The sequence below is a fragment of the Cinclus cinclus genome, chromosome 6, assembly GCF_963662255.1.
Source record: "Cinclus cinclus chromosome 6, bCinCin1.1, whole genome shotgun sequence".
Lineage (NCBI taxonomy): Eukaryota > Metazoa > Chordata > Aves > Passeriformes > Cinclidae > Cinclus > Cinclus cinclus.
Window position 1 is genome coordinate 48425362 of NC_085051.1, and position 25133 is coordinate 48450494.

General features: G+C 43.2%; 1 protein-coding gene, 1 long non-coding RNA gene and 1 other non-coding gene across 3 annotated transcripts; 1 reads left to right on the forward strand and 2 right to left on the reverse strand.

The window, feature by feature from the left end:
- Window positions 1-5234: 5234 nt before the first annotated feature.
- On the reverse strand, window positions 5235-10527 carry LOC134045666 (uncharacterized). The gene is made up of 2 exons (XR_009933309.1): window positions 9343-10527; window positions 5235-7649 (listed from the first exon to the last, which is right to left on the reverse strand). It is a non-coding gene; the product is annotated as an uncharacterized LOC134045666 (long non-coding RNA).
- Window positions 7950-8219, reverse strand: LOC134045872 (small Cajal body-specific RNA 13). Its single transcript, XR_009933330.1, has one exon. It is a non-coding gene; the product is annotated as a small Cajal body-specific RNA 13 (non-coding RNA).
- A 75-nt stretch (window positions 10528-10602) lies between the features above and the next one.
- Window positions 10603-18205, forward strand: GLRX5 (glutaredoxin 5). The gene is made up of 2 exons (XM_062495525.1): window positions 10603-10939; window positions 16828-18205. Exons 1-2 carry the CDS (start codon window positions 10639-10641, stop codon window positions 17004-17006), a joined length of 480 nt encoding a protein of 159 aa, XP_062351509.1. The 5' UTR covers window positions 10603-10638; the 3' UTR covers window positions 17007-18205.
- The last annotated feature ends 6928 nt before the right edge of the window (window positions 18206-25133 follow it).

Consider the following 25133-nt stretch of genomic DNA (forward strand, 5'->3'; position numbering starts at 1 on the left):
GGGCTGCGCGGGGCGGCGCGGAGGGCCCGCCCTCTCCGGCGCGGCCCGGCCCGGCGGGCGGTGTTATGTAACCAGGGTCGGCCCGCCCTGCCAGCGCCGCCGGCCGCGGAGCCGCCGGCCGCGGAGCTCCCGCCGAGGGCAGCGCGGCCGGGCAGTCCCTGCGCGGCGGCGGTGGCCGCGGATGCCAGGTGAGCACCCGCACTCTGCTATTTTTAGCAGAGTAAAATGCAGCAGAAGAGGAGAAGCCGAGTTTCTCGCAGTATCGTGTTCTGGGGGACTCGGAGCTCTGGGAGTCACCGAACACCAGGCGACAAGCCCCGGGCGATCCTTACACGTGCCGGTAGCTCCGGCGATCCGTGCCAGCACGTGGGGAAGTTTCTTACGTTTCTTTTGAATGGCCAGCAAGCAGGCAGGCAGGCAGCTGCACCTCAGCAGCTACACGGGCATGAAACAACTCCAGCTCATCACTGGCAGTGCCAACAGGAATTCATTTGGATGCACGAAGTGATATTTTGGGGAAAAAAAATCAACTAAAACTAGGGAAACAAAACCTGTTTCCACTATAGTACTGATTCAGGCACAAAGTCTGTTGCGTGTGCTCAATTACGGGGAAAAAAATTAGAAGCAAAAGGAACAGCAGTGGAGGTGCATTGCCAGCCACAGCGTCCATTCTGTAGCCCAGTGAGAGAAGCTGGAGTCATTAACATGTGTTCCATCTGCAGCATCAGAAAGCTGTAGTCATAGGAGAATCTGTGTGCTGAGCCACTGGGAGGGAAGGAGGAAAGAATGAACAGCTTCTTCATATTTGAACAATAATATAATGTAAACAAACTGAGCATGTGAAAAGCTTGTATTTCATGAAGCACTAAGCCATCCTCTTTGGCAGGGGTTGTATTGCTGCCCTCTGCTGCTGGGAAATTGGGCGGTTCATCTGCCTAATGAGCAGAAAAACGGGCTATTTGCGATAAAAATTTCTGATTACACATAACAGTTCTGTGGCCAAGAGCCTCGAGATACACACAATTCAAAACTGAAGAAATGGGAGCTCCCCAGTTCTGCGAGAGGCAGGGTTCGACAGCTCTCTAAAGCCAGGTAGGCTGGCTGACTCACACCAAGTGTTCTCTGGGCCTTCATGGGCTCACTTCTGCCCACAGCCAGCAAGGTGATGTGCCATCCACGTGCCAACAACTCTTAACTGGAATAGCTCTGCATTTATATTGCTCCCAAGGCATCAGGAGTCCCTATCCCTCACCAGCAGTGGAAAAGATCACAGGAAGTTTTGTCCGGACTTCCTGTGAAGGAGTGCACATTTACAGCTGGTGTTGACATTGAAGCTTTGAATGCCTGCAGTGCATACTGTAGTGGTACAATTTGGGGTGACTATGACCTTTTAAATTGTCACTGAGAGGGTAACTGAATACTGTAATCCCTTTATGTTTCTGGGCAAGCCCTTCATCTAACTTGGAAAATAATTTATTCGCTAGTTTGGCTTTGACAGACCGTTTACTTGGAGGAAGTTCATAAAGACAGTGTGTAAAACTGAATCTATGCCTATGCAACTGCCCTTGCCCATGGTAATTCAGAGCAGACTATCTCTCAATGACCTTGGAATAGTGTGAGGAAATGGATACAATCCAAAAAGGCTGCACTACAAAGGAATGTGTCTAGAATAGATAGATGACAGAGAATATAAAATCTTGTGAATTTGCCATAAGAAAGTGGGCTCAGTTATCATGGTGAGTAGATGAACTGCTTTTATTGACAGTGATTAATTCCTTAGGAAACCACCCCCTAAGAAGTTACTTTGCATACTTAAGACTTTTTAAACCCATTGTATTCAGAAGGCTTGCTGGTGGGGGACAATACATCACTGTATCTAAAAATTGCTTGAATTAAGCTCCTCTTCTGTATTTCCCCATGTGGAGGCTTTCATGGCTCTGATTCTACTCCCTCAAACAGCTTTTACATGCTGAATTAGAAAAATCCCTACACACAGGCAAACAGCAGGCATTAAGTAAATGAGCATTCGGTGCATTACCCAAACAATAAAAAGCTGCCCACAAACCACACCTAAATGACAAAGGAGAGGTTAGAATGACTGCAAGCAGTGTGGAAGGGTAGAGGGGCTTCTAAAAAGGAAACGGCAGCCCTAGCTCTCTTTCTTTGGAAGAAAGGAATATATTTTTAGAAGCAGTTAGCCCAGCCTCTAAACCAAACCACAAGTATTTAGTAAGTGAATATACAGCATTTTCAGGCATTTCCTGTGATGAGCAGAATGCCCAAGAGACTGGGTGGAAAGCACCATATACTACCAACAAGAATGGTGTTGGCATGGTTTACTACACAGAAGGGCCTGCATGACGTCTGTAGAGTATCAGAGAACCACTTAAAATGCTGCAGGGTAGCTGCTCTCTCCTATTTGTGTGACACACCCATTTATTCATGCTTATAACTGATGACAAACTAGTATTACAAGATATTAGGATGTTTTCCTTTATGTTTGCTTGGGTACAGCAATAAATTGTTATTCAAATAATGAGTCACATGGCTGTCAGGGTGGGAGGGACAGCATTTGTTGGCAGAGTAACATTTCTGTGCAGCATACCAGTGACATCTTTAGCATGAGAAGTTTCAATTTTGGAGCTTCTCAGCATTTTTTTGTGTGTTGTTTTATAGCTACTAGACATTGCACGTTGCCTGATAGAAAGCTTTTGTGAGTGGTTGGGTGAGTTGCTACACAAGAAATCTCTCCTCAGGGAGGAATCAAGAACTATAAACTCTTAAGTGCTGATGCCAAAGCAACATATCCTCAGGAGCACTAGGCCAAGGACCACAATGGCAAACAAGGCTAACTTCCTATCTTTTTTTCACCCAGAGACCACACAGACTTAAACTCAGCATTTCACATTCTCCCTGCTGCATATGTTGGACTCTACTTTTTGTCTAATTTGGCTCCACACCTGAGCACGGACTACTTCCATGGAGAAGTAAGACTGTGTTACTGGATCAGTTCTGACACTGTCACTTCATGACTACAGCCAATTTTTTGTTGCATTAAATTTGGCAGAAAAATAACACCCCTTTAATCCCAACTGGCCTCAGCTATCAAGAAGGGCTGGGGAAAGCTGGGCTTATTCTGAGAGAGAGCAAATTCAACACTACAGAACAAAAATGCAGGGCATATCAGACACTGTAATTCCAATTATGTTCCATAAGAACTACCACCTTTTCAAATTCACAAATGGGGTCTGTTCACATCCAATGAACACTCAAAGATGGCCTAAAAGTTCAGTCCTGTTCAATTACTTTCACAGCCAATTGAAACATACTGTAATCTACTGAGCAACACATAGGCAGGACCATATCAGAAGAGAAGGCTCCAGGGAGAACTTACAGCACCTTCTAGTAGCTAAAGGGGGCCTCTTCAATGTGCTTTGAAAGTGAAAAGGAAGCAGCAGTAAAATGGAAGGCTGTACATTTAGGAGGATGCAGTGCCAACTGCTATAACCAACAGCAACGCCCCCATTTGCACTCAGCAAATGAGCCAAGGGAAGCTGAGATTCCATAAAAATCAAGATTTGAAGCCAAATCTCCCGTGTCCAATTCTACTGGATTAGGTTTTCTTCCTTACTACTCTCCACAATTTATTTTAAATTACAGAAGTTACCAACAACTAGTTTATGAAAATATTCTCTGAAGTCCTCTGAATACAGAGCAAAGACAACTGTTGATATATTACATTCCAGAATTAAAATTATTCCTTGCTTCCCTTCCCACCACAAATAGTTTTATTATATCAATTTCCCCGGTTTGTAGGACTAGATCTATTCTTTTAAGAGACAGGAAATACATGCTGCACCAAACAACTGTTGTATGCCAGTGTTTAAGAGCCTGTCAATCTAGGAAGTCTTTAGTTTTACTTTCCCCCTTCCATGGCACACAGACCTTAAATTATTCACCACAGTAGTCAAGCATGAAACTAAAACAGAGCACAGATCTACTTGTCTCAAATGAAAGTACAGTGACAGAAAGCAGCTGTGAGGGTATACTTTTGTCTCCTCCTGTCTCCCAGGACTAGCAAGGATGGAAAGTAGTATGTGAACAAAGAGCAAAAGGGCTACTGGTAAGAAAGGGAGTCCAAGGATGATTCAGAGTGATCTGAACATCACCGTGACAAGGAAAGTGATTGTTCTGAAACTCAGAGTATTTCCCAGGCTGAAAATGCTTTTGTTTGTCTGTTTAAAATGAAGTCAAGCTGATTATAAAGCAGGCCTTTATACATTCCCAAGAACTGCTACAATTAAATGACACATGACTTTCAGGGCCAAAGTTATTTACCCTGCAAGTTGCCAGCTATGTCAAAGAGGCTGGGGACCAATCTCAGCAGCCATGGATATTAGCAAGGGAAGAAGGCTACTATGAACTTAAGAGGAAACACAGAGTACTGCAGGATAGAAGCTTCAGTCACTGAATTGCAAGAAATTAACTTAAAGGGAAGCACTATTTTAAAGGAAATTTAAGAAAGATGCATATGCTCACATTTTGTGGACAAGCAGCCTGTTCTGTGAAAGAACTGCTTGCCCTCTGAAGTGCATAGTTAATAATCATCCCCAAAACAAACCTGTTTGTGTGATGCAGTTATGAGCAATAAAACCACTGCATGTGCACAGTGAGAGTAATGAAAACCACTGTATCTATATGGAACATTTGGAAACATTCTTTGAAAAGTCAGATTTTCAAAGTATACATATTTTCATACTTCAAAAATGGAGCAAAAACATTTTAGGACATCAAAAAAACCCCCACACCTACCCCATCTTTATATTGTTATTTCTGGTTTTACAAGATTTTAATTAACTGCAGTAATCTAAAAATTCAAGTTTCTGGGCTCCCCTTTAAGAACTTGCATTTTTACCTCCCACAAGAGATACTTTGACTCCTTTATTCATCTTTGAGTCCATACATTACAAATGCAAGTATGCCAAAAACATCCACTCTTTCTCTCCTGTTTTAAGTTTCTGCTACATGTTTGGGTCTGATTTTCTTTTCATCACGTAAAAAAGTCTCTACACCAAGTGATAAAATATAGTCCTACTGTACTCATGGACACTTTTAACATACACATGGCATCTATATCTGTGGTCAGCAAGCAGGAATTTAAAGCACAGCAAGTTCAAAGCACCTGCTAATTTCACAAACACATTCCTAGAAAAAAAATGAAAGACTAAAGGATGGGCAGAGAAAGAAATCTTTATTGAAATATTTTAGTACCAAGCTTAAAAACTCTTTAAGATATACAAAAAACCTTATCATTAAGATTCTTCATACCAATTCCTTCTACTTTACAAATACAGTAATGTGTGCAAAACTCTTGAATTTTTACTTGGGGAAATAGCTGACACAGATGAAACTCACATGTGATGATATGCTTGGTACTATCTGTCTTCTGCCACAGAGAAAATCAAATAGCCAGTGCTATTTATTAAAGCTGAGTTTTTGTGCTGAGGCAAGTTTTTGTAAGGAGATGCATTTCTGAAAGTTACATAGGAAAATTCTGTAATTTAAAAAAAAAATAAACAGAAGAGGTAATTCAGAAGCGCTGAACAAGAAGGGATGTAACCACTGAAGCTCCAAGGAATCAGCCCTGCCCTTGTACCAGTGTGTAACTCCGGGCTCACCCAGACCGAAGCTGCCGGGCCCCCTCGTGGTCACGACATACACGATAATCGCAGATGCTCTCGTGCCTCACTGTGCCTGCACGTTTTTAAAATGAACTGAGCCAATGAGAGCACCTGTCACCGCTGCTGTGACAGAGCATGCCGGCAGACCTTAACTGGGGCACAAGAATCTTTCTCACAGGCAGTGAGTGCCCTGGGGTTCTCCCAGCCTTACTAAAGGCTAAGGCACTTTCAGCACTTCAAGTAAATTACAGCTGTACCATTACCACACCAGAGACCCGGACCCTGTTTCTGTGACACTGGACAGAAGCGAGCGCACAGGAAGCAAAGAACAGAACATCCATATAGTCACAATCCACAATCCCACTCCCTAGCCTTCTATGGCTCAGGACTTGATACTATCATCTTTATATTTAGCAGATCAATTGTTCTCTTGAGCTTGCCCAGTCTTTTTCTAAGGCCTGTTAAAGACTTTAGCACTCCTAACTCCTGGATTAAAAGAGGAAAGAGGTGTTCTCATTAGAGGCAGTATTTCTCAGTTCTGCATGGAAATAGATGCATATAAAACTATGCTTCCTCTAATACTGTAAGACTCAAGAGTCACTACTATCTGCAAATCAGAAACAAGGATCTAACAGATTTTCATATGCCAGAACAGTTGCAAGCAGTTTGCTTATCCCAAGGAATAAATCTGCTCCTCTTACAGAGGTCATGGTACTTGTCCTTGCTTCAGGACAGTGTCACAACTCACAAAACTCACTGAAAAGAGGCACGCAGTGATATCAGCATCATTAAGAAGTAAATGAAGTCTAAAGAGTGCCTCATTTAAAGGCCCACACTCAAGCCTCAACATGACCCTCTGTTTCTGTGTGTTAAATGTAGGGTTTAGACACTTCTCCTTGAATGATTACCATGACCCCTCTCTACCAAAGCTATCTCTACATGGCTTAAATAAAAAAGCTGCCTTAGGTCATGTTTATCCCCATCAGTTAAATTGATACAGGTAATTTTTTAAATATTCTTCACTTCTCTCATTTATAAAATGGACTGTTGCATTATAAGGCTAATGCAAACACCCTCTTAGGAATATGCCATAAGTCCATGTATATTATTTACCTATCCAGTTCAGAAACAAACTTGCTCATATATCTCCAGGTTAGATTCAAAATAGGAAGGTACAATTCAGATTCCAAAATGTGAATTTCCCTGCAAAACCCTCACAGCACTTCTATATTTCTGCTGTTTGTTGCACAACCTTTTAAAACTACCACATTTCCAAAACAACCAGGAATTTTTCACAGATGTATTTTCAGTGTTCACGATTTAGGCAGCCCAGAACTGTAAGTACATTTTAAGCATTCATAATGTTCTCAAAACTGAGGATATGTTGGTGCTGCCAGATGTTACAGTGATGGTACACTGAGATTATTTACCTGGCATGCAAAAGAGCTGGAGCTCAAGCTATCCCACTTAAAAACTTCAATAAACAAAAAAAAAAACCCACCTAAATAGAGCTCAATTGTTAGGGCACAACAAGGGACTCCATTTTCAGTCACTATCACAACTCAGAATGACACTGAAATATCAGACTTGAACATGAAGATGTGTCCTGTTCTGATAAGCTGAAATGAGACTTTTCTTTCTCACTAGCTAATTTATCCCTCCCCTTTTTTAAAAACAAATAAAAACCTTTCTGCTAACAGTATCATTCTTGGTGTACAAGGAGGTGGACATCCATGTGAGAACCCACAAATTTATAAATCACAATTCTGTTCTGCAGCAGAATGCCTGAAGTTAACCCAGTTTATGACTGACTGTGAGTATTTAAGCCCTGCAGTTAGAACACTCATGCTTTTATTAATGTTTTCAAAATGAGGTGATAGGTCTTCTAACAGGAACATCAGCAAAATGGCAGGAGCCTTATGGGAATCCCATTAATATGTCTTCTGAACAGATGATTTAAATCATTATCTGGAAAACACAAGAAGTTTCACTTAGACTAATAGAAAACAGGACCTGGTGACATAATTACCCGTTTCTAGAGTGTACATGGACAAATTGTTCTAAATATTATCAGTAGGTAAAAGTGTTTATCCTCTAAATGAGTGCTGCATATTGCATAACCCAAAAGCATTTGACCATATTAAATATTTTATTAAAAACCATTCTTTTAAGCTTACTATCTCATAGGCCAATCTCATAAAACTACAGTAACTACAAATTCAGTACTTCTATTTAACCTAGTACACACTTCTGAGAAGCTTTCCAGCATTTTATAGCAGTTTTTTCAGTGTTCAGCAGATATTACTCTATTTGCTAAACAATATCAGACTGCAAAATTGCTCTTACTGTTGATAGATAAATAATGACATGGGAAAAGTCATTATCTCCGTGGCAACAGAGTGGGACCTGTCAGAGGAATATTGCGCATGCTGCTGAGCTCTGACAGCCATGCCTCGGCTTCCTCACGCTGCTGCTCTCTCTGCAAGCCTGGTATGCCCAGGGTACCAACAACCAAGGGCACCTCTTAGACTACAGAGGGTTAAACTACAGCTGTGGTTACATGATTTCAGAATTTTTCTGAATATATTTCTGAATATATACTCACAAGGTTTATTACACCTGCGTCTGATGTCTTTATATTACTTATTTTTACTGAACCATCCATTTGTAGAAATATCTAGGACAAAATTCAGGAAAGCAAATACCACAGTATTCTGTTCATAGCCCAATAATTCGTTGAAAGGAAAAAGTTGTCTTTAAGAATAAAATTATATCTTCCTTGTCAATCAAGTTTTATTTAATTCCACTTTGACTCCTCAGGATCTAAAAGTGGCAAGAGTCTTTATACTTGATTAAAATAGGAAGAGACCACTTGGGATATTACATTTAAAACTTGTCATGTCTTTGTATATTGAAACAGTCCAACAAATAGGAAAGCATAATTTTGCTCTGCTAAATTACTGCAGTTTCATCTAGCATGAACAGGACATTTGTTTTTTTTCATACTGCACAACCTTCACCATGTTAATCACAACATATTAACCACAGAAAGCAAACACTCCTCTCTGTCTTGATCACCATGGCTGAGTCTGGCTTGTGATGTTTTGTTGAAAGCAAAACATACCAACTCACAAAACACATGGTGCTCATCAGCAATGTAACATATGACCTTTGCCTTCAGATTAAACATGGAAAGTGTTTTCTCATAAATACATCTCCTTTTTACCACTGCAGCAACACTGTATTTATTCATAATCTATTCACATGGGATGACAAAGGGCAAATTTGCAACAATTCCGTTTGGAATCTGTTCTTAATAAATTTCAATAAAAGGCAACAGAAGTGATGAGGGTGGCTTAAAAAAAAGAAAAGGTTGTCACTCAAGCATCATCTGGATTCCACAAAAAACGAGAATTAGGCAAGCACTCTTGTGAATGCTGAGAGCAAGCTGACCTTGTTTACAAAGCTCTCACAAGAAGAGAGCTGGATGGCAAAAGTCCTTTTCCTTACAAATGTAAAGACAAATGCTCATTAATATACCAAAAGTCCAGATGCTACAGCTGCAATATACATTAGCACTGAAGATACACTGTGACTTGTTATTTGTGAGAGGCTGTATTTTAGTACAGAGAATAACTCTTCAACATTTTCTTCTACTTACAGGACAGGCCCTGCTTCTTTAGGAGACCACCACGCTCTGAGCCAAGTTCTTGGAAAGAATACTGCATCTGCCCAGACCACCGAGCAAGGCTGGCTGCACAGGCGGCCGTCTGCAGGACACGTTCCAAATCCAGCACTTCTCCGGCTAACATCAGGCAGTTCTGCCCTTGCTCCAGCACCGACTGAACCATCCTTTTGCGCAGGCAGCCAGTCCAAACTAGCTCCCATTTTCCATCCCGCTGCCACCCCTGCCAGCTGCTCGGCTGGCAGGTCAAGCTGTGCTAAACTACTCGGGTCTCCCCTCTCAGCACCAATTGCAAAGCACCGCTACTTCCTCAGGTACAAACCGCCTGCTTTATCCCATCAAAAAAATCAACCAACCCCGGACAACTGGACGCAGTCAAATCGGTTCCCGGCCACGGCCAAAGCCAGGAAGGAGACAGACCCATGCAGCACTTTGCCAGCTGCTCACATACAGCATCCGCCGCCTACGGGGACAGCAGGTGCCGCCTGAACCGCGCTGCTCGTCCGAGAGCGGCCTCCCCGCTGCCCCTGGCGCTTTAGCAGCGCGGCTTCACCCCGCACACCCGGCAGCAACCCAGCGGAGCTCGGCTCCATCAGCCCTTTCTCCACGGATTTCCCTCGATCCCTAGACAGCCCCAGCCCGAGGGAACTGCACCACCACCTGCACCGCCAAAGGGCCAGCGGGGTAAAACCAACACCCGTCGGCACACCCAAGCGCCGGCCCGGCCCGGGGGTCTTCGATGGCCCCCAGGCCCGAAGGAAGAGACTGAGCACAGCAGCGTCCACCCGACAAGCCCTCCCCGCCGTGCCGCTCGGCCCTCCCCGCGGAGCCGACGGTGGGGCGCAGGAGGGGAAGCGCAGCCCGTCCATCCCGAGGATGGCGCAGGGCCCGGACGAGAGGAGGAGCAGCACCTCCCACGTGCGGCCGCTACCCGGAAGCGGAAGGAGCCTCAAACCACTCGCCCGCCGAGCATCCCGAGAAAAGCCCCGCCCCGGGGCAGCCTGACCAATCGCGACCGCGGACGGGCGGGATTGACAGGTCCCTCTCCCAACGCAGCCACAGCGGCTCAATTCTATCTACTAGGAAAGGGAAGTCACCTCAGGATTGGTGGGCGGGACATGTCCCACTGTATCTCAGCACTATTGGCTGTGGGTGCTGATTGGCGGGTGTCTGCGCCTATGCGGAGGAAGCTCCCCGGCGGCCCGTCGCGCCGTGCGCCAATGGGCGGGCGGTGCGGGCGCGGTGCGGTGCGGCGGTGCCGGCGGCAGGGCGATGAGAGCAGCGGTGCGGACGGGGTGGCGGATCGGGGCCGCCGCCGCTCTGCGGGGCCAGGCCGCGCGCCCGCTCAGCCAGGCGGCCGGGGAGGGCAGCGGGGCTAAGGGCGGCGGCGGCTCGGGGTCGCGGGAGGCGGTGGAGCGACTGGTGCGGGAGCACCCGGTGGTGGTGTTCATGAAGGGCAGCCCGGCTCAGCCGCTCTGCGGCTTCAGCAACGCCGTGGTGCAGATCCTGCGGCTGCACGGCGTGGAGGATTACCGCGCCCACGACGTGCTGCAGGACCCCGACCTCCGCCAAGGTCAGCGCCGGGCCGGGCCGGGGTCACCTTTGGGTGCCGCCTCCCCGGGGCCTGTGCAGCCCAAGCCGGCTCCTGGTGGGGGACAGAACCAGGGCCGGTTCCCCTGTGGGAGGAGCCCTCGGGAGCTGCCGGGAGGTCAGGTTTGCCTTAACGCCCCTGACCTCGGGCACTGAGAGGGGCCCTGACCCCTTGTCTCATCTGTAACTTGCCTCTTCGTGCTTTGTTGGGTGGGCTGGGTTGGGCTCTGTTCTTTTTTTTAACGAGGCCAGCATCGTGGGGAGAAGGGCATGGGAGTTGGGGAAGGGTCTGGAGCGCATGTCCTGTGAGGAGCGGCTGGGGAAGTTTGGCGGTGTTTAACCTGGAGTTAAACTCCTGGAGGGTTGCCATGGTGCATGGCACGGGTGACCTTATTCTTATTCTCTACAATTACGTGAAAGGAGGTTGTAGCCAGGTGAGGATCGGCCTCTTCTAACAGGCAACAGAACGAGAGAGCAGTCCTAAGTTGTGCCAGGGGGGCTTTAGGTTGGATACTAAGAGGAATTCCTTTGCAGGGTGATAAGGCATTGGGATGGGCTGCCCGGGGAGGTGTTGGAGTCACCGTCCCTGGAGGTGTTTAAGGAAAGGTTGGACACTACATGCCACGGTCCAGTTGTCAAGATGGCGTTCAGTCATGGGTTGGACTCGGTGATCTCAGAGGTATTTTCTAACGTAATTAATTCTGTGATTCTGTTTGGGTGTTAGAACTAGAAGCGTATCACAGAGATGTGCCATTGAAGTTGCTGCCCAAATGCCTTGGTTTGGTTTTCGTGACCCTCCCCATGTTCAGGAGGTCTCAGTTATCAGCTGAGCGCAGTTGTGTGTGCAGGGTGATGATTGGAGATCGGGCTCTTTGTGCCACACTGCCTCGCCTGGTTCAGAGATAGAGAGATGCATTAAAGACTTATGAAATACTTCGTTACCAGGTTTTGTCTTCCCTGTGAACAGTATGGTGAAACTTCATGTATGACTTGGACTTATACTACTTGATTCCCAGCTGGTACTGCCTGCTGGGATTCTCTTGATAAAGTACAAATTTATGGTACTCATTTACATAAGTACTTAGTAATAGTTTCACCATTACTGCACAAGTGGTAGTAGCTATTCTATATAAAGTTTTTTTACCGGCTGTGGAAAGCTAGTAATCTGTTCTGGTAATGCTTTTCATTATCCCTCTTCAATGTGCATAATTGACTGTTGAGGTTCTGTGTGGTTATTTGAGAAACTTTAAAAACAAAAAAAATATATATACAAGTACATAGTAATTAGTCTTGTACTTGTGTGGCATTAACAGTTCTTGCCCAGAATACAGTGAAATGTGCTGTAAAGCCACGTGCTGGCATGTATCAGGTGACTTTGTTCTCCTTTGTTTTTGGTGTCATCTGACTAACTCAATTTTTCATTAACTGCTAGCTAAAAGGTTGTTTTTTCCAGTCCTTGTTTGCTTTTCAATTCACTACTGTAATAGTTGGTATGGTATAAAAGCTTAGATGCTGGAATTTCTGTGCAATGACATCTTTTGTTAATGAAGGTTGGTTTTGTTCAAGTAAATCTTCTTCTGCCTTTGCAAGTTAACTAATCATAGTAATTTTCTAAACTTTGTTTACACATCTGAATTTATTAATTGTACAGTTTACTAGAACAAGCTCTTGTCTCTTCTCACAACTCATAAATTAAAAGGAGGAAACAAAACCCTGAAATCAAACCATCAGAATTTCACTTTTGGTTGAAGGGGCTTTCGTGAGCCTTTGAATAAGCAGTTCATTTATAAATTACAGTCTCTGAGCACTTGACCATGTGAATAGAGAGTATTTTTTTTTCTGCGTAACTTATATTTTTCCTCCACATGAACTCGGGCTTGTGCTATGTAGTGAGAGAGGTTATTGGAAGCCTTCCTGCTTCCAGAGTTTTAAATTGAAATTAGTGTCTTGATCCAGCCCTCTGTGTCTAAGCTACATGGAATGCAGTTACGGAGTACCCTTGCACAACATTCTGCTGGTTCTCAGGTGCTTAAAGAAGTTGTTCTGTTCCTTTCCATGCACCAGCTTTGGCAGCTGCCCGACTGTGCAGAGGGCCAGCTCAATTTATTAACTGGATCACTGGATCACTTCAACTGCAAGTTGAAGTAGCAGTTTGTACTGAACTGAGTGAAGAATGGAGCTTTATGAAGAGTTGGAAAATGACACAGCCATTTTCAAGGGCAGCAGAATTCTTGTACTGCTTCAGCTGTATTACCTACTGCACCCTAAAAAGCCAGGATGTGCCTGCTTTTGTGGGTGGCAGTCTCTGACAGAGGAGAGGACAAGGCTGCTCAAAGCTGTAGTTTTCTATGTTGCCAACTGTATTTCAGCAGTGACTGCCTGAAGGCCAGGATCTGGCCTGGTGTGCCGAACAGTTAGATTGGCAGCATGTGAGCCTTTTCTAGGCTCTCTCTGCGAGTGTAATCTGCACTGCATGCATGGGTTTAGTGAGGGGGTGTGGAACTTTTAGCTGTGAAAGTATCAAGTTCATCAACAAAAGACTGATCTGCAAGGAGATTGCTGTATGAGAGCTGGCCACAGCTTTGTGTTCACCTGAACCTAACTTCAATGTTTGAATATATGTGTGCTTATACATTTAGTAGGGGCAGGCTGTTGGAGAAAGGGTAATTCAGGCATGTCTGGTTTCTTGCCTGTTTCTATTGAAACACCTTATTTTTAGCTAGTTATAGTTCAGTTGGTGAAACGTACCCTGTGCTGAAATATGGCAGGCTGTAAAGCTGGAACAGCTCCCTTGCTTGCCTCTACCTAAAAACTTAGATCTGTGAAACTAAAGTTATTGGTATTTCACATGATCTATCTGAACTTGAGCTGAAGATACACTTCCCTGACACAAATCCTTCCTTATCAAGGCTGGTTTAAGAGATCTTGGCACTCTCTTGGGCCACATGGCAATTCAGGTTTCTCCAAGTTGGCTCTCATCTAATGGACAGTGTTAGACTGGTCCCCATCACTGAGGCAAAGAAGTTTGGGATTGCATACTGGAAAATTGGTGATTTAAACTGTTGGGGTAGTTCACCCTCAAATTATTTTCTTTGTTGTCTGTATGTTATTGAAGCATGGCATGCTGCTGATCAGATGTTCTTGATCCCTTCTTCCACTCTTGGCTAGCCTTCCTTCAGTAAAGCTTGTATCAGTGTTAACGGTACTCAGGCTTTGAAATAGGCTGCACAGGGAAGTATTGGAATCTCCATCCCTTGGAAGTGTTTAAAAGGCATGTGGATATGACACTTGCAGCTATGGTTTACTGGTAAATTATGGTGCTGAGTTAACAGTTGTATTCTCTGATCTTAGAGGTCTTTTCTAACCTTAATGATTCTGTGATGTCCATGAAAACATGTTACTTTCCTGGAGCAAGTATGGTAGGAATGATCGTTGCTTCATTCAGTTTTTTGATATGGCCCATCCTTCATTAGTGCTAATGCTACCTAGAGAGGCTGAGAATTGGTAACTGGAGCTGGAGAGAGGTGTGGGAGTGTGCCATTCCAGTAGCTCTTTGCACCAATCCTGGTTTCACAGTTACCTTAAATGTGCTACCGCAGCTGTCAGACTGAGCCCTGACACGTGGAGTGTTTTTCCAAAGTAAACAATGGTTCAGAGCAGAAGCTGCAGCTTCTGAAGTACAGCAAGGAACCAGTCTGCAGAGAGGGGGGGATGGAGATCCCTTGGGATCATCACAAATGGGCATCCTGAGTGCAGCAAGAGTAGTCCAGGCTACCTTGCTTTAACATGGCTGCAGCAGTGTTGATAGCTGCTGCACTGAGGTGAGGCTTTGGTGGCCAGTGGAGGGAGTGTTCAGTTTGTGACCTGGGAGAGCCCCAGCACAGAAGAATTTAAAGCAGCTTGTCCAGCCCATGAAATGTAGCACGCAGAGCAGCTGAGCTTGATGGTATTCTTATTTTTATCTGAAGCTGGATAGGTCCTTGAAAGTACTATCAGTGCTTGTATGTGTGTGCAGTTTGGTCCTTGAAGAAAATATTTCTGTGAAAGAATTATTGGCGTTAATATTACCTTGGAGTGCAGTAGGTTTATTATGCAGAGCTCTTGTTTTTCAGTTCATGTTTAGCATTGCAAAATCTTAAGAAAAATGAGCCCTTTCATGTCTGCATGATAAAAGAGCAGTGGCTCTTTGACCAGGGTCATCCTTAAGCGTGTCTTAATCATGGAACACAGTTTTTCATTGAAACTTCAATGTGTTAAAAGATATTTAGGACAGTTTAAGCAGTTTCAAGTACTCAAAGGCCAAAGATCATTTAAGAAAATATTGCTAAGTGCATCTTGACATCAAAGCTTAGAGGTTCTGCAAACTAAGGAAGAAGTTACAAGTGGTGATGATAGAGGTTAGATGGTTATGGGTTCTATTTGGCCTTGATTTATATGCTAAACTTTCTGTTTTGGGCTTATGAAACATTGATTGTCCATGCACAAAATCTGATGTCAGAATACAATCTCTTAATTGATGTATGTAGTGGTTAGGAACACTTAGTCACAACAATAGTTTTTTTTTTAGGTTACTATTATTTTAGTGGATTTTTAAAGCATGTCATACTTTGCTAGGGGGAATTACAAGCTATATTGCATCTTTTATACATTAAAGTAGCAATCCCACTGTATATTTTTTATTAAAAAAGAAAGTGGTTTAAGTTCCAAAAAAACATACACAATTTCCTTACATGGTTATTTTTTTACCTCAAGTATTTTGGGTTTTGCCTTTTTTTTGTCCTTAGAGACTGAAATGTTTTCTAAGGGAAAAACAAGTTCTCTTGTGCTATCAGCCACTCAGGTCTAATATTTGTTGATGGGGAATTGCCTACCAAGGTGAGTGGGCTCTGATGTTCTGAAGAGGTACCTCTGTAGACTTACGTTTGCTATATGGGCTTTCATGCCTTTGGCAGAAAAATTCCAGGCACTACGTGTTGAAAATACATAGAGATGTTGAATTCAAAACTTTTCATCTAATCAAATGTTTGTGGTTGTGTTATAAAAGTAGGCAGCAGTAGGTTTTAGCTATTTCCTCTGCCACAGAAATAATGGCTTTGTGTGAAGGGTCATTTAAAAAGTGGCAAATTAGATATAAGGAATCTTCTGTGTAATGTTTTGTGGGATGTCTAAGTGCAAGCTAGTTGCAGTGTGAATCAGCTGATCATTTTATATTTTGGGTGGTCTTACATTTGCCTTTTGCCAAGTATAGTTTTAAACTTTAATTCTGTAGTTCATAATTGTGACTTGAGCTGTGTTTTGTTAAATGAGTACTTTCAAAGAGACTTCTGCCTTAGTGCCCCTCCCATGTGCTGTAGAGTCTGGCACTGAAAGATAAAGCAATTTGAAATTCATAAGGCCCCTACAGGGGCAAATGTATCTTGCAATTAAAATTGCAGTGAAATACAGTGTAACTGTATGAGTTCAGTAAGAACATAAAATATTTTAAAGTCCCCCTGGGAAATATAACAGGAAGTAAACAGTTCTCAATATTTTTCAATACTTCTCATTTCTGTAATTGATTGAAAGAGTCGTGTTTTCGTGTTGGGAGTTAAAAGAGATGCAGTGTTTTTCCAGTTCCTGCTTGAAGTCAGTATAGGAGCTGACTCCATATCTTTCAGCCCACATCTCTGAGTTGGGTGAGAAACAAACCTACCTCTAACATAGTCTCTTTTTCTGATAGTGCTCTTGTTACATAGATATCTTTCTTGCTTTTATGGCAAAGAAATTCAAATGTCAGTGGTAGAGTCAGGTGGAAGTAATGCATTCCTTTTAAAATACCATTGTATTAGGAGAGAGGGGAAACCTCTAATAATTTTTTTTCTTCTTATTCAGGAATAAAAGACTACTCCAACTGGCCTACCATCCCACAAGTGTACCTCAATGGTGAATTTGTTGGTGGCTGTGATATACTCCTCCAGATGCATCAGAATGGAGATCTTGTAGAAGAGCTGAAGAAACTAGGAATCCGTTCAGCACTTCTGGATGCAGAAAAAGACCAAGAGAAAAAGTAAAATGAGCGAAAAAATAACTGTGATGAGAATACAGCAAATCTTCGATAAGAACTTGTTACCCATAAAGCCTTACATACTTTAGGTCGAGGAAGGCATCTCTCTGAGCTGACACTAAGTGAATGTCTCTTAGCTCATGTTAAATGTAGTGATCTTGGTATTTTGATTTATGGGTATTGTGAAAATTTGAGTATAACCACTGCACTGTAAAGCAAACATTTGTGTTTTAAAGAAGTTCACTTCTAAAAGCGCTCTTCTTCATTGAGGTGGGAGTAAACCAAAAGAACTAATAATGTTTTTATGGATTTTACTTGTGTGATTCTCTGTTCTTTGATACATGAACCTATACAAACAGCATTTGCATTCCCTTGCTTCTCTTGAAAAAGTATTAAATAATAGTGCATCTGTTTTTCTGTTTAATTCCTGGTGATAAGAGTTCCTGAGAGCCTGTAAAACCTGTGTAATCACATACAATGTAGGAGAAAAACAGTTTTCCAACAATATAGGAGAAAAAAAGATTATATGAGAGTGCATGAAATATACTTTTATTCCAAAGGGTAAAAATAAACAAAACTTGTGCAAATACATACATAGTGGTCATTATTACTTTGTAACTTTCTGATGGCTTTTAAAACTGCTAAGAATTGTGCCTAAATATTTTGTAAAAACCTTTTCTACCTCTTGCAAAACAGCTTTTCCCCCTGCTTATATACTTAGTGTATGACAGTTCTATGTCAGTGCTAAAATGTGGGAATTGTTTAAGACTTCAGTATTCTAGCTTGAAATAGTACAGGAGAATACTTCAGTTATTACTGTAATCTTGTATTATTTGCTTGTTATCATTTTATATTTGTTGTGTTTCCAAGTGTCTTCTCGTGACTGATGAGCTCAGGAGAATATAGTCTTCAAACATGGGATTTACAGATTGAATGTTCATGTGGGTAAGATGAGTGCAGCAAAGAGGTTACTGAATAGATAAATATTTCTTTGTGAGTAGTCTCTGAAATGTTCAGTACCTACCTAACCACATTTCTCTAAATGAAAAGAAATTATATTAACTAGTGTAGCTTTAGCTTTACAGCAATACTGCTAAGGTTAAAAGCTAACCAAGCTATTTTTAAATGCAGTTTAATTAATACAGACCACTCTGCATGTGAATTAGGCAAATGGTTGGAAATAAAATGTGTTTTATGTTGATTGTCTGCAGTAGTTGCTCTTTATTTTAAATGTCTAATGAAACTGATACTGCTTTTGATTTGAAGCCTAAGGTGTTTTCCACTGCATAGGATATAAAATGTATTCTGGAGAAAGAAGAAATTATAAATGGTCAGTGAAAGATGAGAACAGAACTGGAGCCTGTAGACAGTAGAGATTTGGTGCAAGTTCTGGTCTTAAATCTCTCATGCCCACTTGAAGAAGGAGTGAAGAAACTATACTGGAACATTCTGCACAGGATTTGCCAACCTGATAACAGTAAGCTTACTGTATAGTTGCAGTGCAGTCAGGGTCAGCAGGATTTGATACAGCGTGTGTGTTGTGTGTGTTCACTTGGTCACCACAGCAGGTCTGAGGAGGTCTCTGTGTGACCACTGTGTGGGAGGAAGATCCACTTGGGGCACTCACTTTTGGCTGTAAGGCAAGGAGGTGTGAGTGCAAGATTTTTTCTGTTCATATGCCACATCACATCGTGCAAAGCTTAAGGTGTTGATGAAGGTTTGTTCTGAGCATTTGAATTCAGATTAAATCAACTTTTCTTATGGCTAATCTCAAGTAGATTTTGCCATTCTGAATGTAAAAAAAGTTTTACATTCGCTAAATGACATGTTTAGAAAAAGAAGTAAATTTCAAAAGTCTGGTTATTTGTGTCAACCTATTGAAATGAATGTACCCAGTAAACAAAAAAGTTATGAAGAAAATTTAATTATTTTCTGCTTCAATAGTTAACTGTTAGTCCGACTACTAAATAAATCTATTAAAGAAAAGAATCCCCCAAATTTGCTGTTGCATAGCTCTCTAGTTTTCTGCACAAGGTAAATATTTTTCAGTAATATCTGCCAGCAATTTAACATAAAGAGAACTTCAGCTTTGTCAGGTACATTTATCCTCTAGGCAGCAAAATTTTGCTCCCAGCATGAGTTCCTGCTTTTAAAAACCATGGAAGTTTTTGTACTTATTCTACTTTAGAATTTAATTACTTAATTAAGCCTTTGTATAATATACATAGTGTTTATATCAATCTTTACCTGACTGGAACATGCTACTGAGCAAGTAAAAGCAACAGTGATTCTTTAAAGTATGTGTAACAAAGCCATAGAGGGGAATGAAACTGGGACTTCTGCCTGCACCCCCATGCCAGCTGTAGATTTCCAGCCAATGTGTGCATGAGCAGTCATACTTTTATAAAAATGATCATGTTAAACCAGCTGCAATAAAAGAATTACCATCTACTTAAATTATAAACTTCAGATGCTCACAAAGAGCTTTATTTTGTTGTTGGTTAAGAGTATTTTCCCCAGTAAACTAGTTCTAGGGAATCGTTTTAGAAGGTGGGCAGTATTGTGCACTCTGCTCATCATCCTCTGCTGTCCCTCCAACTATAGCCAATAGGGAACATGTGCTTCCACTCCCAAGGAGATGCCACAGATCAACTGATTTTTTGAGTAAAAAACCCATGCCTCTCTTGAGGAGAGATTTCCACCTGCTGTTCTCATGCTCTTAAGCAGTGGGGGAAGGCAACTGATACTACTGGAGTATTGGGTGACAACCAGTGAGTGTACTGAGTTAATACTGGGGGGCTGGTGCCAGCTGGAAGGATCCGTGAGGAATCCTTGGTCAGGAGGATGTGGCAGGTTCTGCAGAAGAAAGGGTGACTTTTTTTCTCCCCAGGAGGAGCAGCTTGTCACAGGAGGTGAGGGAGGGAATGGGGGAAGGGGCTACAGCTACTTATTCTTCCTGGGTGCCTCTGCTGTAAAGTGAAGACCAAAGAGGTAACGGTGGTCAAGACCATGCCCTGTGGAGGCTGACTGAAGTTGCTGAGGTCAGCCAAGAGCAAAAACGGGGACCTGCCCTTGCCATCTTTGGTGAAGAGAGAGGCAAAAGTGCCTGGTATTGAGCTGAGTCTGCTGTGGTAAGGATAGGGCAGGAAGCAGGGCTGTGCAGAAGCATGGCCACCTGCAGGGCTTCTATGGATCAAGGTTGGGCATGTGGAGCTGCCAGTCCCATTCCTGTAATTGTTTACGTTTTATTCTGAGGATGCCCTTGGTGTTGCTACTATGTTAAAAGGCTGAACTGAGTGGCCCAACCTATCCACCAAATCATAAGATAATCTTTTGTATTTGCTAGCACTTCACACCTCTTTGATATGAAACAAGGTGCTTTGGTTTAAGCAAATGGGATTGTTCATATTCCAAAGCTGATCTACTGTCTTAAGCCTTCACCAAAGTATAAGGTTTCTTTGCTCATCTTGAACCGATCCTGATGAGGAGCAGAAGGGAAGCAGGTTGCAAACACTTGCTGTTGTGCTGCTAATTTTGTGTTGGGAGCATTAAAATCAACACAAAAGTTGTTTTCCTGAGAAAACAGCTGTTAACAGCTCAGGGCATAATAACGGGTTATACAGCAAGTGTCTTATTCAGCCCTAATGACTTGCCTTAATTTTGCTAGCAAATGCTTGGACATGGTCAATATTCTTCCTTGCTAGTCTGCTCTGAAAAAGTAACTTTATACCATCCAAATGCCCTGAAATACTTAAGTGCCTTTACTTTAGGTCCGACAAAAATGTAGGCTTATTTTCACATTCTCACTGAGTTCTCTGGTTCTCTTTAAAAGTAGGCTAGAAATCTTTGGCAGGACTTTTCTGTGAGTCTGTCAATACTAACAAAATGCATAGAAAACAACCAAGTTTGAGAACACGAAATCGAAGAATTGTACCAAGGAAAATCTCTCCTGAGATGTCACCAAGAATCCCAGTAAGATCCTGCAAGTGCCTGCATCTAAGAAGGGCAATATTAAAAGCAGAGCTGGCAGCCTGATCAATAAATCTCTGTCTAATCTGATTTGCATGTCCTTTCTGTAGAAACCAGATCTTCTTACATAGGGTAATACCCACATTACAGGACTGTGGAAGGAAAAAACAGTCATTAGTTACAAGATACGTGTCACCTGTAAGTTAAGGAATCTGTAAGCAAAGGTGGAAAGACAATGAAGAAAGGTAAAGAGAGTGGAAAGGGTTTGGATTGTTAGTGCTGGGTGGTAGGTCAAGCTTGCTTTTTGGCTGAAAGATTTGAGATGAACAGAACAGCTCTGTGAAGGATTGTGGCTCATGATCTGGTTTTGGATTTTTCTTTAGGATGCTGCTTGTTTTGTTTAATAGCTCTGTCAAAGTATTGCTGTTTCTGATGTGACCTCATCATGGCTATAGAAAGTCTTTACTGATTTAACTACTTGAGGCCTTTCCTGGAATCTCCCAGGGAAAGCAGGCTTTAGTTACACAGAAAATAGGACTAAAATGGCTAAGTGGGTTCAGGATTTATTCTCAACGATTTTTTTTTTAATCATCCAGATTCTTGTTATGCCTTATTTCTCTGAAAGTAAGGGAGTAGGCCAGGAGCAAAGGGTTTTAGTTAGAAAGACCATGGTACTCTATAAAATCCATGTAGTCATAGGGTGTAACTGAGATGAATGCTCAGTGCTGTATGTAATCAACAAGCATTAGTATCTTCCCAAATTTTTGAGGATCACATCTTAATTGGACCACTGAAATGCTGGCAGAACAGCAGGCTGCTGGCCCTTTCAAGAAGAAACAAAACTCTTTAAGGGTGACTTTTATTCTCAAATGACATTAATGTTTTAAGACCTATAGAATCAGAATAAATAAACACATAAACAGCCTTAAAGATGGAGGGAGTCACTAGAAACGTTTTTCTAGCTGTAGAAAAATCTTTGGAGGTTATATGTTGTAATCTCCAAAGGACTTTTTTTAACCTTAAATATGTGTAGGTGGTGATGGTTCATAACTACCTAAGAAAAATCCAAAGGCCAAGTTCAATATGAATTTTGAAACAACTTTGCCACTAAAATATGTTAAATTAGCAAACAACTGGGAAAATGATTTTTTTTCTTTTCATTGTTGCAGCAGTTTTGCATAAAAAGCCATGAGACTGCTTCTGCAGAGGTGCAGGAATGTGTGTATGCATTTATAGTTACCCTCCTAACTTAAAGCTTGCACGAGACACCTACTTAGCATCTTTTAAAGATGAGCTTCTGTAAAATTTTGCCAGGCATTTAACAGTAAATTAAGTTAAAAGGGGCTTTGGTTAAGTATTGAATTAGAAAAAAAAAATCATTCACTTAAACTTTTTTGGCTTATTATATAAGCACAATCCTTCAAAGCGTGAAGGATTTTATGTACAATTTAGCCTCAAAACAGTGAAACAAATCTTCACTTTGCAGACTAATAAAAACTAAAATACAGGAATTATTTGTTACTTGTATGGTAATAGCTATAGAAAGAATAAAGTTTTGAAGCCTTTAGTCTTAAACCTATGATCTAGTGAGTGAAAACTTTTACAGGGGGTATCTCAACAAAAATTTTAGTGCTTTCATATACACACTACAAGGAGTATCTTTGAAATACTACTTGTCAGACAGGGTTTCCCCTCTGAATGGTAATACTATGACATCTGCTGTTTCTGCTCTCTTCCATAATTTCACTTGTCTAAAATCTGAACAGCTCTTCAAGTAATTTTTTTTTTCTTGAAGAAAATAAAGATATTCTGTGCGAAGTAGCACTTTTTTATTAATTCAAAGAGGATGTGCTCCATGAAGACTGGGTACATATTTAAACCTTCACAGCTCAGGAAAGGAACTGATTTAGGGCTGGTATTCAAGAATGTCTTGTCCTGTTGACTTAAAAAAAAAATAAAAAATATATATATATATAAATATACAAATTCTAGAATTCTTCAGCATTTAATTTACTCATCCATTTGTGGTACTTCATGAGAGACAAGCAATAGGATGTGAAAGGAAACATTGCAAAAATACCGATAGCGCCTGAAAGGAAAGCAAATTGATGGCAGAGGGAAGCTGCGGAGGGTCTTCCCGGGGAGATGCTCCGGGATGAGCTGCCGGCAGCCGGGCGTGCGGCCGAGGCCGCCCAGGAGATGGTGCTGTTGGACCGGAGAAGCGGCGCAGCCCTGACCCAGAAGCATCTTTCAATGCGGTCCTCCCCGTTTTCCATCTGTGTTGCATGTTACTCTTTGGGGTCCTCGTTTTCTTTAGGGAGAAGAAGGTGCCGGTGTTAACCGGGTCCGGTGCGCGATGCCATTGCCATTCCCAGCCAGCCAGCCCTGCGCCCTCGGTGGAGATGACGGCAGTGCTTGAAGGCGATGTTTATCGCCGGGACTGCGCGGCTGGCGAGGTGGTAACGCCGAGGCGGGGAGCAGCTTCACAGCTCACTGCCCTCGCCGGAGCCGCCGCCTGAGCCGCGCTGTGCCCAGCCGGGCGCCCGCAGCCTCGCCTGGGGAGCAGCGAGCCCGCTCCGGGGACTCCTAGGGACCCGCCGGCTCCCCTACCCTGCCGGCTCCCCTGCCCTGCCGGCTCCCCTGCCGGCTTCCCTGCGCCATCCTCGGCCGCCCGTCCCGCGCACACGTGCCTGGCCAAGGTAAGCGCCAGGGCGGCTCTGCGGGGGCGCGCCCGGGGCGAGCGCGGCTCTCGGGAACCCTCGGCCGGGAACCCTCGGCCGGGAACCCTCGGCCGGGAACCCTCGGCCGGGAACCCTCGCACGGAACCCTCGGCACACGAGGCACCCGCCTCCCGCCGGCACCTGGCACCTGTGGGCCCTGTGAGTGCGAAGGTCTGCGGGCAGTTCAGGGTGGGAAGACTGGAGGTGGCAAAGGGGAATTTGGGGTTCTTTCAGTCCGTAGTGTCTCAGCAGAGTGAGAGGTCACGGGGTTGTGATGACATTTTCTGTCGATTTGCTATTTTATTAGCATCCTCTCATCTCATTTGGTTCAGAGGCTTCAAATCTGGCCAGGAAAGATCAGCAGGAACTGGAACAGGTTAGTGGATGCCCTGGGAGTGACTGTAGCAACAAGAAGCCACCAGACTGGTTACTTGAAGAATACTTAATGGAAGGGAACATCAAAGGCTTTTCCCCACTTGCAGGAGGGCTTCTGTCTCTGAGTACACCTGCATGTGTAATCAGGCAGTGACCAGGGTTTTTTATACGTGATATAAATCTAATTACCTAGTTCTTCAGCCTAAGGTCTTTTCTATCCGAGTGGATATAACCAAAGTAAGGTGTTGCTACATGCAGGCAGAGAGGCCAAAAGCAAACCTCTTGCAGGTATCTGGGTGGGTTACAAGGCCTCCCTAATTGCAGCCACCTCTGTGTTGTGTGCAAGCCATTTTGAGTTTGTTGCACCCATTTCTCTGTGGCTGAAGTGAGCGTGACCAGTGGTGGAGATGAAGTTGCTGGTGAGGAAAGAGCCATCAGAGAGAGGATGGCCTAACCTCCTTTGGAGTGGAGCCATTGGGGAGGCCAGTGGTGTAAGGATTTGAGGGTTGTGTCTGTTGTGCTGCATTTCTAGTCGTCTCTTTTTAAATCATTAACAGCAATTCAGTGGCCAGTGGTAGGATTCTATTTTTTTTCCTTAACTATAAATTTTGTGGGGGGCTTTTGCTACATGAGTAATGATTTGGCATGAGCTGGGTAGGGAAGTGATTGAAAAGCTCTGCTGTCCAGCCATGCTTAGGTGTGTCAGCAGAAGGAAACCAGAAGAAAATATCAAAGAACAGCAATTCAGGAAGTAGTATAACAAGCCCAAAGCAAGCCTGTTCAAATTCCTTTGCTTTTCATGTGAACTTGAGGTACAGTTTAGCTCATTCTGCCAAACATCTGTCAAGTTTTCAGGCAAGAGCTGGATGTTCCTTGGGCTTGAGGAATGAGTGCTCTGAGCAGCAGATGGCTCAGGACTCAGTCCACAACTTGAGCATCATCCCACACATCTCTGTCTCAGTGAGATAAGCTCCTCCTACATACTGAAGAGGAGTCTCAGCAGGCACCAGGCAGTAAGTTACACACTTTGTTTCGGTGACCATTTTGCACTGAGCTCATGCATAAAATAA